The sequence below is a fragment of the Nicotiana attenuata genome, unplaced genomic scaffold, assembly GCF_001879085.1.
Source record: "Nicotiana attenuata strain UT unplaced genomic scaffold, NIATTr2, whole genome shotgun sequence".
Taxonomy (NCBI): Eukaryota; Viridiplantae; Streptophyta; class Magnoliopsida; order Solanales; family Solanaceae; genus Nicotiana; species Nicotiana attenuata.
In genome coordinates, this window is record NW_017671157.1 from 52,917 (window position 1) to 73,436 (window position 20,520).

The following is a 20,520-nucleotide window of genomic DNA, read 5'->3' on the forward strand; positions in this document are numbered from 1 at the left end:
GTCTTTTTGCACAATTATCATTCATCTCCTCATATCAAAGTTGACTTTTAAAAAATACCAATTTACTCTCTATAAATTGCCTCTTTTTTAATTTTTTTAATATAATTTTAATTTATTCATTATTTTTATCTATGTTAGGGACTTACCTATAGAGAAACATTATTTTCGAAATAAAAAAGAGTGAAAGGTTGTAATCAAGTGTATATATAAGCTAATGATGTTCAATGATAAAAGAAATGAGAAAAATAAGAAAATTACAACCAATAATTTGCTTGTAGCAGTAATTTTATTAATAACAATCAAAATTCAATCTATTTATAAAATCAAGTATAAAAAAGAGTAAGTATTTTGTAAATTATGCTATGCAAGAAATAAAAATAATGGGTGAAAAATAGAGGTATATTTTATAATAAATCCCTACAAGTTATCTATTTATACTTCACATGAATTTTAATAATTTAGAAAAATACTATTTTAATAACAATTAAAACTCAAAAATCTATATAAATAATGGAGAATAAGGGAAAAGGTAGAACTTAAAATCACACACACACTACACACTTATTTTACTCATGGATAAAATACCTACATAAAAAATAAAATATCCAGATAATATAAAAAGGTTTTACATATATGAAAAATTATAAGTAATGACAAAATAGACATTGCGTAGGATAGAAGGAGCATAATAATAATAGTTTAAAATTGGAGGATAAATTTGATTTAAAAATAAATTTGAAGGATGTAAATAAATTTTACTCATTATAAAGTTATATCATAAATCCACTATTTTTTTATGACCGCGCAAAGCACGGATAATTTGACTAGTTTCTTTATAATTTAGTATAATACATTAATCGTTGGCAGAAGGTTACTCTTCTTAGACTATCAACTACCTTTACTTTATAAATTAATAAACTTGATTTTTAAATACCCAATAGAATAACAGCGTAGAAAAGAATATCAACTAATTAATACAGCCTAAACCTAAAAGGAATACAAAGTGGCAAAACTTTGTATAATTCGAAATATTAGAAAGTTAATTTAACGACTATTCCTAAATATTAGAAAAATAATTAAATAATTATTTTTAAGTATTAAAAAATTAATAAATGACTATTCGTAAGTATTAGGCAATTAATTGAATTACTATTTTGTCTAGTGCGAACTCTATTTATAAGGGTAAAAAGTGCGAACGACATTTCGTTAAGGGCCTTCGTATATAGGATGTATAAATCGTAAAAATTGCACGGGATGTCCTATTTGGTCGCCCCCATTTAACCTATACCCATTTTTTTAAAAACTTTTAATTTGTAATCACTTTTTAAACAACTTTAGCACCCTTTCTCCTCCTCCTTCTCCTCCTCAAAGTTATATCAATGGACGTTTTTGACGGAATCCAGAGGATGAATGGTTTGCTATAGATATGCTAACTAGGAAAACACACGTTGGGAGCGTGGAGAATGTGAGCAGTCCTACAGCATCATCGGTTCTTTCTCATGGAAGTAACTAGTATTGTCATTCCTGAAACAACATTTAGACAGTAATCTGAAAGTACTCCATTTACTTGATTTGTTTTCTTAATTACACTCTCGTGTAGCTAAAATCAACTTAGGTTCCTGTCGTTGAACAAAGATGTATTTAGTTCTTGAACTTTATAGTAATACTTATATAATTGATCAATACAAATGAATATGTGTCAAGCGCATTCGTGTCTCTAAAATGAAAAACAATACCAGTATGGGTTAAAGGTTATGACTTTCGTCAGTAAGGTTTTGTTTCTGAAGGAGTAAATTAGGGCTGAAGTTCAGCTGTCGCCAGTTACACATTCGCCAGTTACAAAATAAAAACTTCAGCTCTAGAGCTGAAGTTCACCAGTTAGAAAACAAAAAACTTCAGCTCTAGATCTGAAGTTCGCCAGTTACAAACAAGAACTTCAGCTCTCGCCATTACAAAACAAAATCTTAGAGCTGAAGTTCGCCAGTTAAAAAATAAAAACTTCAGCTCTAGAGCTGAAGTTCGCCAGCACACTTGGTTCAGCACACTTGCTACTTCAGGCCTGTCTACTAGAATGCTGAAGTTTTGCGTGATTGCCTTTGCTACTTCAGCCCTGTATGCTGAAGTTATGCGAAAAAGCGGGTATGCTTGCAATTTTTTTTCCAAAACGGGCAAAAGTGCGGTATAGATGTAAATGCCCCGTATAAATCTCTTTTTAGATGTTATTATCATTAGCACTAACAATTTAAAATTTATTGTAATATTAGTTAACAACCAAAAACACAAAAGAGAATTTGTATTTTTTTGAAAGGAGAAGAAAAAGGAACATATCTTTTGGGACTTTGATATGAAGAAATACTTGAGGGGATATTTAATAGTAAGAGAAAAAAATGAAGGAAAATCTCTACTTCATAACATCCATGCATCCTTTTACACAAACAACCAACTATGACTTAAATTGTATAGAACCACCTGACAACATAGGAGCTATGCAAATAGAGGAGAAAAACCTAGCTCCTGCTCCTTCATCTTTTCTAGAAACTCTGCTATCACACAAACATCCACACCAAATCCCCTCTATACAGCAGAGTATGGAGCTTCAGTTAGACTTTTCTGATGAAAGTCTCCACTGCAGTACAGACGATGACATATTTATACCAATTACAAGCGAGGATAAATGTCGTTTATACGCTCCTTGGAAGTATATGGTGGGAAAATACTGCACCAAATACTTCAAAGTAAGCTGCTGGCCTTATGGAATCCATCTGAGGACATCTATCTCATAGATTTGGGATCGGATTTCTTCCTCATCAAGTTCCAAAAAGAAGAGAACATGCTTAAAGCATTACACGGAGGACCGTGGTTTATCTTAAATCACTTCCTATCAGTTAGGCAGTGGGAGCCAAAGTTCATCGCTTCAGCAACTCAACTTACCTACTCAGCGATATAGGTACGCTTACCAGAGCTTCCTACTGAGTTTTATGATGAACAAATCCTATACAAGGTGGGCTCAAAACTAGGACAGCTTCTCAAAGTGGATGCTTGCACATCCTCTGCTTCTAGAGGCAAGTATGCTAGGATATGTATAGAGGTGCCATTAGAGAAACCTCTAAAGACACATATATTAATAGGCCACCATAGACAAAGCTTGTTATATGAAGGACTGAATATATTGTGCATAAGCTGTGGTCGCTTTGGACACACCACTATAAACTGTCTTTTTACATCATCTATGCCAAACAATAATCCAAACATAAACACAACTGCTCAGCCACAGAAGGATATAGCCCAGCAAACAGAGTGGAAAACAGTTAATTTCCCGAAGAAGTCGATGCAGCATACTGCCAGAGATTCAGGCAACTTTAGGGCGGCTATGGGAACGGTGGAGCAAGGGATACACTGGGGGGAAGCAGGCACGAGGCCACCCCAAACTGGGCCTACTAAAGCCTACAAACCAATACGGGACAAAGCTGGCCCAAGTGGACTCAACAGCAATAACAAATACCATAACCTAAGGGACTTAGACAACATGGACCTGGACAATACTAAAGTCACATGCCCAACTGAGGAATACTTGGATCATAAAACACTTTCTACACATACCCACCCCAATAGAAATATCCATTCCCTGCTAAAGTCCAATACTTATCAGATAACTCCAAACCAAACAATATCTTTAGCACCAAGTTCCAAGGCTTCCCCTTCTCAAACTCCTTTAGGTTTTCATGATAAACCCTACCAAGGTACACTTAGCACGGTAAACCAGCTATCTCAACCCCATGATGAGCTACCAAAAACACTCCTCAATACCTACAACCTAACATTAGAAGACAAATCAGCTCCAATGCATGGCCAAGAAACCTCATCTGACGCCCACGTCAATAGCCGCAACAGTATGTTGCATGCTACAGTGCCCTATACCTCTAGCCAGCCCCAAACCCAACAAAGACCAAATAATTACTCTTCATGTGCAAACCTTAAGGGCCTAGATACACAACGAATGAGATCCCTGCCCCGTTGAATACTCTCCATATATTATCAACCACTATACAGCAACACCAATCTCCTCTCCAAACTACAGAAGCACCAAACTCTAAAACACAGACTAGCAAAAATGCAGAGGCCAACATTCCCACACAACACCAACCCGGCTATGGTGAGGAATTGGAACAACAACCAACTCTTTTATCTTCCTCGCATGCGTATGTAGGGGCCTCAGCTTCCACATATCGAGACTCCACTGATATACACATCGCAGGCAAACTCGATAGATCTTCCTCTGGAGTCTTGGCTAGAGATGGGATTGCAAGGCTATGCACTTGTGTTTACAATGGAACTGAACAACCAGGAGATTGTCCTTCTTGTGCAAAATCCATCACACCTGGCAGAGATAGTGACGGAAGGAATGAGACTAGGGATGGAGGGGTATGCTCAACACCAATGGTACAACACACAAACACCCCTCCTACTAGATCACCAAGCCTCAAGTTCGAGCCCCCAGCATTGGAATTACCCCATGTACTCACAGATGCCACTGCCAACCACGACAAACCTACTGCCTTTCTATCCACTACATCACATGGGGCAAATTTATGCACCATGGTTACAGCACCTTCACTCTTTCAATCCCCTATCCCCATATGCCAGTCCAATGAGTCCTCTCGAGCCAGTCTCCCCAGGCAGTCCACAGAGTCCCCCACGACCCCCACCTCCATCTCCCAACGAACTAGATATGCAAACAAAGGAGGAGTTAGCAGAAATAATAGCGGAGATAAGAGAGACACGGACAGAGTTCTTATGGTTAAAAGGGATACAACTTTGCAATCTAGGAGCAATTTGCAAAAAAGCTCATTCTACAGTGTCCCCCAGAGATGATTTCATGCAGCATCAACTTCCGAGTTACAGCAAATCGAGAGGAAGGGAAGTACTCGATGGTGATGATTCCAAACCTTCGTCAGAGTCCAACACTGATGGAATTTCAGGATCAGATGACATCAACATTTGTCAACCCGTTGGTGTCTACTCCAGCAGTCACACAACCACAGCCTAATATCATGAATATCATAGTTTGGAATTGTAGAGGCTCCCATAATCCGGAGTTTAGGAGGCAATTTCGATCTCTACTTGATAACTACAGGCCAGCCCTACTAATACTACTTGAGACGTACATGCAGGAACATGATGGACTTAGACAGGAATTTGAGTTCACTAACATGTCTCAAGTATCTGCAAATGGACTCGAAGGGGGGATGGTAGTGTTGTGGAACGAGACTCTGATTACTGTGGAGGAGCTCACGGTAGCAGATCGTCCAGGTAGGTCACACTAACCCTAAATGGATATTATCTGCTATATATGCTAAAAATTTATGTCAGGCTCGAAATGAACTTTGGGAGAGTCTTAAGGATTTGCATGATTATTTTAAATACCCGTGGTTAATTGGAGGAGATTTTAATGATATATTAGATGCAAATGAAAAGTTTGGAGGGCTACCTGTTAATATTAATAGGGGCAGAAAGATTTTCAAATTGTATTAATTATTGTTACTTGATAGATTTAGGCTTTAAAGAAAGTAGATTTACATGGACTAATAAAAGAAAAAATGGACATACAATACTAGAAAGACTAGACAGATTTTTAGCCAATTATAATTGGATTAACTTATATCCTGAAGCTACAGTGCAACATTTACCCCGTACTCACTCTGATCACTGTCCATTACTACTTAATTTGGATAATCGGAGACAGCCACCTAGGAACATTTTCAGGTTTGAAACTACTTGGGTGTCACACCCAAAATTTCATCAGTTAGTTCAAAATACTTAGCATGATACGCCACCATTATTAGAGACTGTTAAAAATTTTCAGCAAGTCCTCATAGATTGGAACCATAATACATTTGGAAACATCTATAATCGGAAGAGGAAAATACTAGCTAGACTTGCAGGAATTCAGTCTTCCATGCACTACCCCACTAGCTATTTTTTTCAAAATCTAGAAGTTCAATTAAACAATGAATTTAGCAATATACTTAGTCTAGAGGAGGACTTCTGGAAGCTTAAGTCAAGAGTGACTTGGTTTAATGAAGGAGATGCTAATACGAAATTTTTCCATATGTCTACATTACAAAGACGTAGGAGAAATAGAATAACTTCTCTTAAAGATTCAGTTGGGAATTGGTTCTATGATCACCAAACTATTCAGGAGCACATCCTATCTTATTACAAACACCTTTTCACAACTGAGCATACTCAGTCTACAAATATCATTTTTAGCTCTAATTTCAGTCCATCAAGTACAATGAATAATCAATCTCTGCAAGCACCACTTGAGGATATTGAAATTAATCATGTCATATTTAACTTTGGTCCTTAGAAAGCATCGGGCCCAGATGGACTTCACCCTTTCTTTTACCAAAAGTTCTGGCCCGATGTTTGTGGTACGGTTAGACAGTTTTGCCACGATATTTTTGAATCAAATGTAATTCCTCCTTCAATAAATCAAACTTACATATGCCTTGTTCAAAAAGTTAAGCATGCTCAATCTATTCAACAGTATAGGCCCATTATTTTGTGCAATACTACTTATAAATTAATTACAAAAATCCTTGTCAATCGTCTCAAGCCTATTGTTTCTTTAATAATAGGGCCAACACAAAATAGTTTTCAACAAGGCAAACGCGTTGCTGACAATGCTATAATAGTACAGGAGGCAATTAATCAATTAGCTAAATTTAAAGGGACTCATAGCTACATGTTACTTAAATTAGACCTGGAAAAAGCTTTTGATCGGTTGGAATGGTCGTTTATCAGAAAAACACTTCAATATTTTAATATCCCACCAAATACAACAAACCTTATCATGTCATGTGTCACTACAACTTCCACTTCAATCCTTATCAATGGAACACATACAGAGTTCTTCTGCCCATCAAGGGGCATTAGACAAGGTGATCCTTTATCACCATACCTTTTTATAATATGTATGGAGATGTTCTCAAGAAGTATTACATTGTCTGTGGAATATCTACAATGGCAGCCTCTTAAAGTTTCAACTAAGGGTCCACAACTTTCACACTTATTCTTTGCAGATGACATAATACTTTTATCAAGAATTACTAATAAAAGTTGTAATGCCATCATTGATGTGATTAATCACTTCAATAAGCATTCAGGCCAAAGAATAAATTTTGACAAATCTAAATTATTCTTCTCAAAGAACAGCACCACTAATGACAAGACATTAGCCATGGACTGTTTCCATATAAAGGAAGGAGCAAATTTTGGACGTTATTTAGGATTTTCAATGTTTCAAGCTCGCCAAAAAAGGGCGGACTTTCGATTTCTGTTAGATAACTTTAAACTTAAGTTAGCAGGATGGAAAACTCAGTTCCTTACCATGGCAGGACGAGCTACACTAATAAAATCTACGCTTAATAATTTGCCAAATCATATTATGCAATATATTCACATCCCGACGTCAATTATAAAAAAATGGATAAGTACCAACGGGATTTTTTATGGGGAACTACAACAACCAGAAAAAAGATTCACCTTGTTAAATGGAGAACAGTTACTCAACCAATTGAAATGGGAGGATTAGGTATTCAGACGCTTCAGCAGAAGAATGCTGCTTTGCTAGGTAGTTTAGCATGGAGGGCTTTTCATTCAAATCAAAGTCTTTGGGCCAAAGTTTTAATTAATAAATATATTACTTTACGTTCAACTTCCAATTACTCCAATATTTGGCGAAATATAGTAAGAGGTTGGAAATCTTGCCAACTAGGTGTACAATGGCACGTAGGTACATGTGAACATATAAAGTTCTGGGATGATACGTGGTTAGGCCCTGGTCTGACTGTTCGCTCTTTAATAAGTGGTCCCATACCAAATTCTCATCTTAATAGTTACATAAGTTCAATATACAATGGAAACATTTGGAATTGGAACGACCTTCCTTTCCTGTTCCTGGAAAATTTAAAAATGATTATTGAGGCAATTTATATATCCAAGTATAATCGTAAAGCTGACCATATTTTCTGGGCATTAACTAACGATGAAAAATTTACGGTTAATTCACTCTATAAAGCTCTTCAAAATCAAAGTAATAATACGCATGGTACTCTTGCCCAATTTAAATGAAAATGGGACCTACCAGTCCATCCTAAAATAAAATATTTTATTTGGTTATTAAACCACAACAGACTACCAACTTTACAGTATCTAAATCATCTTTGCATCACTGATAATGCACTTTGCTTCTATTGTCACAATGGTGATGAATCCTTAAATCACCTATTTCTTGCTTGTAAGAATGCAAAAACATTTTGGAATACACTGGGCATGGGGAATTATATAAATAGTCTATTAAGCTATAGTACACCCCAGGAGTGGTTAATTCCTTTATTAAGCTATACTGGAAATAAATTCCCTTACAATGTGAATAGACGTCTTACCTTCCTTTATGTCTTCGGAATATTTGGTTGACGAGAAATAAGAACATGTATGAGGATAGACAAGATCAAATTAACAAAAATTTCATCACAAAACAAGCAACTGAATATTGCTACCTGGTTGCCCCTGCACATAAAATAAATAATAATATAAGAGTACCACTAAAATGGATCCCGCCAACGCCTAACATATATAAATTAAATACGGATGCGGCAAATTCGACACGCTTTAATAGAAATGGTATTGGTGGGATCATTAGGGATCATAGGGGCAGTTGGATCCTTGGTTTCGCAGGTACAGTGCTCTCCACAGAGCCTAATGTCACAGAAATACTTGCTTTACTACAAGGACTTAGATGTGCGGTTCAACACAATTTAACCCCAATTCAAGTGGAAATTGACGCTAAAGAGGTACTTGGACTACTGGCAAATAACAATATATTGCATGCTAATCTACTAAGTGATTGCAGGCACCTACTGAAGCAGCTACATGATCCACCAGTCAACCATGCGTACAGAGAACAAAATAGATTAGCAGATAGGCTAGCTCATGCTGGAAGCTTTTTGACGGAAGACACCACTATGGAACTTTTTGCTGCGCCACCAACTTGTGCTAGTAAAATATGGAATGAGGACAAGCTCGGAGTAACTACGACACGCTTGCTTCCGCATTGTACATATAACCTTGAAGTGCAACCTGTAGTGTGTGATATTAGTAATGGTGATAGTAGTACTCATGTTTTGGAATGTTGTACTAGCGGCTTGTTTACTAGAACTACAAACAATATAGCTAGTAGTAGTAACAACTTACCCCTAGTAGTGCAAAAGGGGCATGAAACTCTCTGTACGCGTTTGTTTGTTTAAATATAATGTCTATCTTTATTACCAAAAAAAAAAAGAGAGAGAGAGAAAAAAATGCTATAAGATTTTGTTCAAAGGCCAGATATTTGAATACGGAGATATAATCTATTCTTAAAAGTTTGATTAAGAGATAGGTGACAAGCTCAAAGATTGAATGACTATAATAATTTTGTTAATCACAATTATATAAAAGTATATTTGAAAAGCTCTGTATAATTATTAGGCGAGGAAAGTAATTAAGATTATCTCATTAATTCTACTAATGTTTAGATGTTAGTTTATAGTGAGCTTTGAACAAACTAGGGATACGCGCAACGGGCGTACACTAAAACTAGTACCCATATAAATGAACCTGACTAGTAACAAACAAATGATTATATTTGGTCTTCATAGTAGAAAAGATGACAGATTATTATTGAATGGGAGTGTTGCATGCCTAGAACAGTGGTCAACATCAACAACAACATATCGAGTGTGATCTCACAAGTAGGGCACAATAGTCAACATCAAACGATAAGAAAAACAATAGATAAAACATGAAGGTTCCTAGTACATTTGCTTCCTACAAATCCAACCTCTGTTTAGATGGAAAGGCTGATTGCTTGTTGCCCCAGTTACTGCACAAGTCAAGAAACATCTATATCAACTTCAGTCCATACATTTGTATCTGAAAACATCAATAATTTTTATGGTAAGAACGTAAACATAACAAATGAATGTTACTTTGCAAGGAGAGAGTTTGCAAAGCGCGCATAGAATATATAACAACAACAACAATAACATATCCGGTATAATCACACAAGTGGGGTCTGGGGGAGGTTAGTGCGCGCACAGACCTACAAGGTTTTGGTTTACCATATGCCATTAACTGGTATACCTGATATTTATCCAGTTATCGGTTTTCAATGTTATCGCTGAGCAAAAAAGAAAATCTTACATACTTCACTTGGAAACATAATAGAACTCTCATTGTTGTAGGCACATTATTCAGTTACCTGCTCAAGTGATTCAGAAGCCGGAAAAAGTGTCGCCATTTTGTTTCATTTCATGGAATGTCTTTGATGCTCCACTCGATGAAGTTGTGACGACAATTGAAGCAAATCAATAGTGGGACCATCTTCACAAGAAAGTTGATTCTTGGTGTTCACATAATCTAATCCATGAATACTCCTGTTGATGCCACAGTTGTTTCTTAGTATCTGTTCCAAGCGACCCTCTGCAGAAATTGCTCCGGATAAATTGAATATATTGGACGCATTACTTGTTGAATCCTTCAGGTTCACCCCTGGGAACTTTTCAGATGTCTGTGTCACATTGTAATCGGCACTACTGCTAGGTGTAATAAGGTGGTGTGCATTAGGAACTAGAGATGAATAATTTGACGAGTCTTGTGATTGAGATGACAGAAGAGAGAGAGCACAGCCAGAGTTTGATATCCCTTGAAAAGTTGAGGCCGAGTCCATAACATTCAAGACCTCGCTCCCTATTGAGTTGCTGTGGTACAGAGAAGGGGAAACAAAATCTGATCCTTCAATATCGTTCAGATATGAGTTGCTACTCTCATTATTTTTGCTTCTTGTTATAGCTGTTATTCCTTCATCATGAAGAGCTGGAGGGTGTTTGTCGGTATGATATGAAGTACTGAAAAGGGGTCTAGGTTGTGACTGTCCGTTTGTAAAAGGCATGGTTGGTTGAGGGATGTAATCAGAGCTATGTTCAACCTTTACATTCTTATACCAGTCGTGCATTTCGTGTTTTGGTTGATGAAGAAGGCCACTGCCGAGTATATCTTGGCAAATGAAAGATGATGTCGCAAAAGGAGTTCCTTGAAACCTTGTAACTGCAGAACCTAAAGAGTGTTACCAAAACAGCACAAATTTTTATTTTTCCTTCTCAAAAAATTCCACAGCAGAGGCCCAAACCTCAGTAACAATATCCTTTAGGCATAAAAGAAAAGAGATGCAGAGGAATCTGTGGAAGTACCTAAGCTCTATACATAATTATACATGCTTCTTTCCTCCTTTTTTTACCATTATTAAACAGCAAGACAATAACCTGTTATGTGTATAACTAATGATTTCAGGAACATGTCTTGTCGTTGTCGAGATAGTTCAACATTTTTTCCTCTATAAGAAACTGTTGGGATCGAAATAACATGGCGTCATGCGGAATCTAACAAAGCAAACCTTAGCGACAACGACAAAGAGAATTATACTAAAAGAGGATATTATAGTGGGGTTTGGTCAATTGATCTACATTCATAAAAAGACTCTACTAACATACTAGAATATCAGGGAGAGGGACTATGATACATAGATTGAAGAATTACTTTTACCAGCATATGATTGAAAGAGTCTTCCTGCTCTGCCAGAATGCAGACCTGTTTGAGGCTTCCTCCGCCGCTCGTTATGACCAGCAAGACGTTTGCGGCAGCTGCGTTTTCCATCATCAAATTCAGCTAACAGATGGAATCTACAAGTTCAGAATCAACAATGATATCCATTAACTCTGAGAGAAAATATATGTGCTTCTTTTCTTTTCTTTTGATAAAGGGAACACATCAGTTGACTAGCAACAGCATAAATAAAAACAAGGGTAGCATTTGAATTTTATAAGACATTGGAAATAAAGAAGCTAAGATCAATCAACTTGTTCACAGAGGTTCAAAAATCTGTACCACAAGAGGTGGTACAATATTCATCAAATTCAAGACACAAGTACCTTCTATTTTTGGGAAAAAAGTACAGATTGCACTAAGATTGGCAGTCCAGTGCACTAATCTCTCACTATGCACAGGTCTGGGAAGGGTCGGATCACAAGGGTCTATTGTACGCAGCTTTACCCTGCAAGAGGTTGTTTCCACGGAGGGTCGGACCATAAGGGTCTATTTTACGCAGCTTTACCCTGCAAGAGGCTGTTTCCACGGCTCGAACCCGTGACCTCCGATCACATGGCAGCAACTTTACTAGTTACGCAAAATTACCCTTCAATTCTAAACAGTTATAAAAAGAAGTCAAGGACAGAGTGATGAGAAGTGAGAATTAAAACCTGCTACATTGCTGACAAAACCTCTGCTCAATGCCATTTACAATAACCTTAGCAGTCTTTGAGTGAACTTCACATACTTTATGCCTCTTGTGGTAGTCTTTACAGGAGCTTAGATCCTTCCCACAACCTTGAACTTGGCAAAATTGGGTATGAGAACTCAAACCACCAGCTCTATTTCTCTTAGCTGGAACAGTTGAAGACAAATTTGGTATAATATTAGGAGACTTAAAACTCCCAAGTTTCAAATCAATAAGTGATGATTCTTTACAATTTGATTCCACAACTGAACTTGACTCATCTTCACCAGAAAATGCACTGTGAGGAACTCTAATAGAAACAAAAGCTCTTTGACCACCAAGCTTATTACTCATTGCATCTCTAATTTGGTTGTTGGACAAAGATTTTCTCATCAAATCTTGACACCCCATTTCAGCAAAATCTTGATCTTTACCTCTTTCTTGAGTACTTGACCATCCCATACTGTTTCTCCAGCTGCATGGTGTGTTCAATTCCCAACCATTTACTCTATTTTTCCCAAGGGAAATTCCATCATCTACATAAACAGATTCCTTATAGTCCTGTCCTTCCCCGTACCCCGCGCATAGTGGGAGCTTAATGCACCGGGCTGCAGATTCCTCAGACACAAAACCCTTACCCCCTCCAGAGACATAGCTCCAAGATTCCATTTTTTTTTCAAGAATTGAATAATTTCACATAAACTTTGAAACCCAATTTGCTCCTTCACTCTTCAACACAGGAACCATGTTGAATTCTCCACAAACCCATGTACCAAGCAAACTAAGGTTTTTCTTTTTTAAAGCTCAAAAACTGCAAAACAAGATTTTGGATAATCTTGAAAGATGAAACCCCAGAAAAAGATAAGTCATAAAACACTGGTCCGACAGCTCAAAAACAGCAGAAATGTATGCAACTAAGAGAATAAAATTATTTCAATCAACGGGCCACTAAGAAAAGCAAGTACTAGTAGACAAGTTAAATACGTGCCTCCTTAGTGGAAGCAGAGTAGGTAATGGAAGGTAAAGATAGCTATAGTTGGTGAGTGAAACTGTGGTCCAGTTACTAAAAATATATAATAGAAAGCTGCCAAACTGATAAGTACTAGTTAATGTGAAAAAGAGAAGTATACTTTGTGGGGTGGGTGGAGGGGGGATTGGCTGCAGTACTAGATATTACTATGTGATGAGTGGTAGTTAAATTTGTGCAGATCCAGGTATCTCGGAGCGTGCCGGATATTAGTTAGTTGTTTGTGATTTGTTGCGGTAACTTCAAGATATACCTGTCAGTGCGTCGAAAGCATCGGAGTCACCTTCAGTTGTCTTTCATTACCACTGTTTATTTTCATTCCAGACATTTGTGTATTCAGAGATTTAGTGTATTCAGTAGAGTTTATGATTCCGTACCACCGGTCTTGGAAAAATGTATAACTATTGATTGTTTTTAGCTATATATGTCATTTACTGGTTTATGTTTAATGATTAAATGGTAATATCTATTAACAACTCAGCATGTGTTACGCTTACTTGGTCTTAACGATTAGGTGACATCACGATCCTTAAGGAGAGATTTTGGATCGTGACACCTTTCCTTTTAATATTTTCTTAAGACATACAAAAAAGAAATACAATACATAATTTGCGAACGAGGGAGCAGTAGTTAATGTGAAAAATAGAGTTATACTTTGTGGGGGTGGGGGAATTAATTAGTTGTAGTACTATATTCTCCCTCTATTCCAGTTTATGTGAACGTATTTTTTTTTTTTGGTCTGTTCCAAAAAGAATGACCACTTTCAAAATTTGGAAACAATTTTGTATAAACTTATAATTCTACCCTTAATGAGAAGCTTTTATAACTACATAAATACTCTGGGCCTCTTTTTAAATTGTTTAGGATCATAAATTCCAAAAGTTTTTATTTTTCCTTAAATTTCGTGTTCAATCAAACAAATTCAGATAAATTGGAACGAAGGAAGTATTATGTGATGAGTGGTAGTTATTAGTTAAATTTGTGGATATGTATAGTTGATTGGTGAAGTGAAGAAACCCCTCAACGAAACAGAGATGTGGCATTGGATTTTTGTTCCCACCTCCACGGAAAGGTTCACACTTATCCATAAACAGTAGGCTGGGGTAGGAGTGGGGGAGAATGGGGTTAGATCGAGAAGAGATGGATTTAGAATTTAAATTTTATTAGTTTTGTTTCGAGATTATATTATATTATATTATATTTATTGAGTTTGAAGTTAGTTATTTGCATATTTTTATTAAAATTTTAACACATAAATAAATATTGAATCAAAGTTACTAAGTTTAAATAAACCCGTTTTAAGAAATAAAGAAAGATTTTTAAAATTTATGATTTAAAAATAAATCAAAGAAATTTGTATAGGCAAAAAAGAAAATCGAAAGTTTAATTATTACTAAATGTAGAAAGATAATATTTTGTTGAGATTGACTAAAAAGGGGAAAGTATTACTTAAATTAAAACTGAAGTAGTATATTATATGTATAATTATGTACTCCTATTACTTTTTGGTACTTCGCTTAGCAAGTAGGGAAACTGCAATTTCCACACCTTTTTGTTTCCTTTTTTAAGTTAGTGGGGGTGTGAAATTATTGAAGAAATGATAACGGAAAAAGAAAAAGTGAAAGCAAAAGATAGAGATAATAAAGCAGACACAATCAGAGAAAAGAAAGGAAAACAAATGAAAAATAAACGTATCTTTCTTCTTAATATATTACTGTCATTTCGACTTCTCTTGGCACACGTTTTCATAGTTCAATGGGAGATAATTTAACAGTAGTGGATTCAAAATTTTAGTCTTTTTAGTTTATTGAGTTCTAATAAATAATTTATATATACTTAATAATTTTTTTTACATGAATACATAGTTTAAACAAAAATTATTGCGTCAGGACGTACCTGCAACCGATACACTAGCTCTATCACGAGACCAAATGATAAATGTAGAAAGTAGTAGTAGCATATCTTACTTGTACTTTGCACTGTAAATTGTAGAGTAGTACTTTGCAAGTAGTGAATCGGGTTTAGTTAACTAGAGTTAGTAGTTGAAGGTTAATTATGGTTAGGAGTTATGGTTAAGTCATTAGACAGATGTATATAACTATGTGTACAATGAATGACAGCTAAGAGTGATTCATTTTCTCCAAATTTTATTTCTCTCTCTACAACTGCTCATTATCGTCTCTCTCGACTAGGTGTCTCTCTCAGCTCACTCAATCCTTCCAACATGGTATCAGAGCCACCGATTGGTGGTCCTTTGAGCTGAGCAATTGCAGTGTGTAGTGAATTGAATTTCGTTGAAGATTGTGCAATTTATGAGTTTTTCTCGAAGTAATTGACGTCACAGAAACCCTAATTTCTCATCGTCGTCAAATCTGCAATTTCTCTTGTTCATTCATCATGCCGAACACTTCAACACCTGAAGAGCGTGTTATCGTCGGCTCGATTGAGAAATTCACTGACATTCATCCTAAAAATCCACTGTATTTGCATCCATCGGATACACCAGGTAGCATCTTAATTCCTCAGCGGCTAACTGGAATTGAAAACTATACTGCCTGGAGTAATTCAATGAGAGTCGCATTGCTAGCTAAAAACAAGTTAGGGTTTATAGATGGAAATTATCGTCGAGAAATGTATAAGGATGATTTGCTACATGAATGGGATAGATGTAATGCTTTTGTTTGTCATGGATTACCAATTCTGTGTCAAAAGAGCTAGCAAATGGCCTCATGTACTCTTCTAATGCGCATAAGGTATGGATGGACTTGAAAGAGCATTTTGATAAAAGGAATCTCACACGAGTGTATCAATTGCATCGTCAAATCTATACTATGACTCAAGGCACTTCCTCTGTATCTGAGTATTTTTCTAGGCTGCATAATGTCTGGGACGAATATCTCTCTTTAGTTCCTTTGCCTGGTGGTGACAGGGCATATGCAGAACATATGGAACAACAAAGGCTTATGCAATTTCTGATGGGTCTAAAAGAGACCTACTCACAATCACGAAGTCAAATCCTGTTAACAGTGCCCAGTCCATCCCTAAATCAGGCTTACAACATGTAATGCAAGACGAGAGTCAACGGCTACGGTCCAACATGATTTCACAATGTGCTCAACCATTACAACAACTGGATTTAAATGACTCCACAGTATTGGCATCCACACAGGGCAATAGATTCAAGAAGAATGCTAATCTCTATTGTAACTATTGCAATAAGAAAGGACACAAGAGGGAGAATTGCTATAAATTAGTCGGGTATCCACAAAATGCCAAGTTCAACAAAAGGAAGTCCTTTGACAAAGTACAGAATTCCGGGCCTAATCATCCTTTTGGGAACAACTTTGGGAATACCAGGGGTCCTATGGAAAATAATGCCAATCTGACAGAGTGTGCAGCACATACCATGCCTGTGTCATGTACTACTGGAACTGCTCCAACGATGCCTTTCCCAGTCTTTACTCCTTAGCAGTACCGGCAAATATTGAACTTGATCACTAAGGAACCACCTTCTCAAGAGGATGCAACCAACATGGCAAGTATACCTAGTTGTCTCCCTGATATTTTTTTCTGCTAGTGTAACTACTACTGTTCCATGGGTGATTGACACTGAAGCCACGAATCACATGATCTCAAGCTTGCATGATTTACTTAACCCATCTCCCATGCCTCCCAACTCTAATAAAATCCATTTACCTAATGGTCAAACCACCTTAGTCACTCACATTGGAACTGTTTCATTGTTTGATAATCAGTTACACAATGTGCTCTATGTTCCTAATTTCAAATACAATCTCCTATCCATTTCCAAGTTAATAAAAGAATTGCAGTGTTGTGCAGCCTTTTACCCTGACTTTTGTGTATTTCAGGACCTTTGCAATGGCAAGGTGAAGGGGATTGGTAAGGAGAAGGATGGTCTCTACCTACTTCAACCTATCAAGCAGCCATCACCTGCCAAAGCATCTTCTTTTTAAGTCTCTCAGCCTTCAGTCTCAACAACACCTACTCCTCAACAATGTCCCTCGTCTAATCCTCCAGATTCATGTTCTATTTGGCATTAACGACTTGGTCATGCACCAATAGCAGTGTTACAAAAAAAATTCTTCTTTGAAGGGTCATTTGTCTAATAAAGGATCTCTGCCTTGTACTATCTGTCCTTTAGCAAGGCAGACTAGATCCCCTTTCCCCATTAATACTAAGAAAAATGTATCCCCTTTTGAACTTGTACATATGGATGTTTGGGGTCCATATAGAAAAAGTACTTACAATGGTCAAAGATTCTTTCTCACCATTGTGGATGATTACTCTAGGATGACTTGGATTTATCTGCTCAGAATGAAAAGTGATATGGTTGTTTTGATAAGGGATTTTCTTACTTTGGTTAAAACTTAAATTTCAGCTTCTATTAAAGTCATCCAATCTGATAATGGTCTAGAGTTTTTCAATTCTCAATGTTCCAGTCTATTCACATCTCTTGGTATAATTCATCAAAGTTCTTGTGTCTATATGCCACAACAAAATGGTGTGGCTGAACGCAAACATAGGCATTTACTTGAGATGGCCAGAGCTCTTCATTTTCAAGCTCATGCACCTTTAAAATTTTGGGGTGACTGCATTTTAACTGCAGCTTTCTTAATTAACAGACTTCCCTCCTCAGTTCTTTCTAGCAAGTCCCCTTATTAACTCTTTCATGGTGTTCCACCTTCCTTTACTCACCTTAAGGTTTTTGGCTGTTTGTGCTATGCCACCAAACCAAATTTCTCAGATAAGTTCTCCTCTAAGGTGATTCCTGCTGTTTTCATGGGGTACTCAGACACAAAGAAAGGCTATAAATTGTATGGCATTTCCACATGCACCTTTTTTGTCAGTCGGGATGTTTTTTTTAATGCGTCCATTTTCCCTTTCAAATTTCCTAAATACACCTTTCTGGAACCTCGGATTTCATCCTGGGGAACTCCAATCTCTCCAAGTTTCACCCCTTCATCAGAATGATACTTTTCCTCCTGCTAGTCCTACTAGTCCATCTGTTTCTTATCCTATTAGTTCAACCAATTCTGACTCTCTTTCATCAGAATGCTCTGCTAGGGATTTCCCTTCTTCTCCTGTGGTTTCCTTTCCTTATTCCCTTTTTGTTCCTCCTGCTCCTCTTAGAAAGTCATCCAGGGTATCCAAACCTCCTATCTGGCTTACTAATTATGTGCATTGCTCAACCACACCATACCCTATATCTTCTTCCCTATCCTATTCCTCTATCTCTTCTTCTTATAAAGCCTATCTGTCAGCCTTCTCTTCTGTCACTGAACCTGCTTCTTTTAACCAAGCCATTCAAGATGAACATTGGGTTCAAGCTATGAGACATGAGATTCAGGCTCTCTCTGACAATCACACTTGGGAGGTTGTAGACTTGCCTGCAGGAAAGAAGCCCATTAGATGTAAGTGGGTTTACAAAGTGAAGTATAGGACTGATGGTAGTGTGGAGAGATATAAGGTTAGGCTTGTGACCAAGGGTTTTACTCAACAGGAATGCTTGGATTACTATGATACCTTTTCTCCTGTGGTCAAAATGGTCACAATAAGATGTGTCATTGCCCTGGCTGCTCAACAGGCTTGGCCTCTTTTCCAAATGGATGTCTATAATGCATTTCTTCAAGATGACTTAGTTGAGGAGGTTTACATGACATTGCCTCAAGGATTTGGTAGCTAGGGGGAGACTAAGGTGTGTAGGCTACTCAAATCCCTATATGGGCTCAAACAAGCAAGCAGACAGTGGAATCTGAAACTAACCACAACTTTAACCAACTCTGGCTATGTCCAAAGCAAGCTGGACTATTCTCTATTCACTAAAAGACACAATGGAGACATTGTTGTAATTTTGGTATATGTAGATGACTTTCTAATCACAGGTAGCAATGTTACAATGATTGAAGAAGCCAAGGGCATTTTGAATCACAACTTCAAAATGAAGGATTTAGTATAATTGAGATTTTTCCTTGGAATTGAGTTTGCCAGATCTGATAAAGGTATACTCATGAACCAAAGGAAATATGCTTTGGAATCAATCTCAGAATGTGGCCTAGAGGAGCTAAACCAGTCACAACACCCTTGGAACAAAATCAAAGGCTAACAAGTCAAGAGTCTGACCAACAATTTGACATTACTGGGACAAGGAATTGGAAGACAGAGGAGTATATCAAAGGCTGATAGGAAGATTGCTTTACCTGGCCACTACAAGACCAGACATATCATTTGCTATACAACACTTAAGTCAATTTATGCATGCCAAAAGGAGTCCCATTATGAAGCAACATTGTGAGCAGTAAGATACATCAAGGATAAACCTGGAATGGGCCTGTTAATGAGTAGCACACCATCTGGCAAGGTGGCAGCTTTTTGCGATGCGGACTGGGCATTGTGTATACTTTCCAGGAAGTCAGTTACTGGGTACTGCATCAGGTTGGGGAACTCTTTGATTTCCTGAAAATCAAAAAAACAGAACATTGTCTCAAGAAGCTCAGCAGAAGGGGAATATAGGAGTATGGCTACCACTGTTACAGAACTAGTCTGGGTGCATGGTCTGTTACAAGAACTAGGAGCACAGGTTGAATTGCCAATGGAATTATATTGTGATAGTAAAGCAGCTCTACAGATAGCCTCAAACCCCATGTATCATGAGCGAACAAAGCATATAGAAATTGATTGACATTTCATTAGAGAGAGGCTACATCAAAGACTGATCAAGCAAGGACCAGGTTGCAGACATTCTAACCAAGGCTTTGAGAAAACAATTACACTATGAAATGTTATGCAAGTTGGGGATGATCAATGTCTTTCATCATCCAACTTGAGGGGGAGTGTAGAAAGTAGTAGTAGCATATCTTACTTGTACTTTGCACTGTAAATTGTAGAGTAGTACTTTGTAAGTAGTGAATCGGGTTTAGTTAACTAGAGTTAGTAGTTGAAGATTAATTATGGTTAGGAGTTATGGTTAAGTCATTAAACAGATGTATATAACTATGTGTACAGTGAATGACAGCTAAGAGTGATTCATTTTCTCCAAATTTTATTTCTCTCTCTACAACTGCTCCTTATCATCTCTCTCGACTAGGTGTCTCTCTCAGCT

At 37.1% G+C, this 20,520-nt stretch overlaps 1 protein-coding gene across 5 annotated transcripts; it reads right to left on the reverse strand.

The window, feature by feature from the left end:
* Positions 1–9,701: 9,701 nt before the first annotated feature.
* Positions 9,702–13,394, reverse strand: LOC109206317 (squamosa promoter-binding-like protein 6). Of its 5 annotated transcripts, none has more exons than XM_019369136.1 (4): positions 12,357–13,394; positions 11,644–11,780; positions 10,304–11,148; positions 9,702–9,925 (listed from the first exon to the last, which is right to left on the reverse strand). In XM_019369136.1, exons 1-3 carry the CDS (start codon positions 13,040–13,042, stop codon positions 10,349–10,351), a joined length of 1,623 nt encoding a protein of 540 aa, XP_019224681.1. In that variant the 5' UTR covers positions 13,043–13,394; the 3' UTR covers positions 9,702–9,925; positions 10,304–10,348. The 5 variants fall into 5 exon arrangements, with proteins under 5 accessions (XP_019224681.1, XP_019224680.1, XP_019224677.1 ...); XM_019369135.1 differs by having other exon boundaries at positions 11,638–11,780; XM_019369132.1 differs by having other exon boundaries at positions 10,304–11,157; positions 11,638–11,780.
* Between the last annotated feature and the right edge of the window lie 7,126 nt (positions 13,395–20,520).

Bases quoted from the DNA above. Each gene is read 5' to 3' on its own strand.
- LOC109206317 (XM_019369132.1), bottom strand. From the start codon at position 13,042: ATGGAATCTTGGAGCTATGTCTCTGGAGGGGGTAAGGGTTTTGTGTCT. The intron at 11,781-12,356 runs GTTTTAATTCTC...CTGAACTTGTAG, and splicing joins TTTTGTCAGCAATGTAGCAG to ATTCCATCTGTTAGCTGAAT. The intron at 11,158-11,637 runs GTAATTCTTCAA...AACACTCTTTAG, and splicing joins TCAATCATATGCTGGTAAAA to GTTCTGCAGTTACAAGGTTT.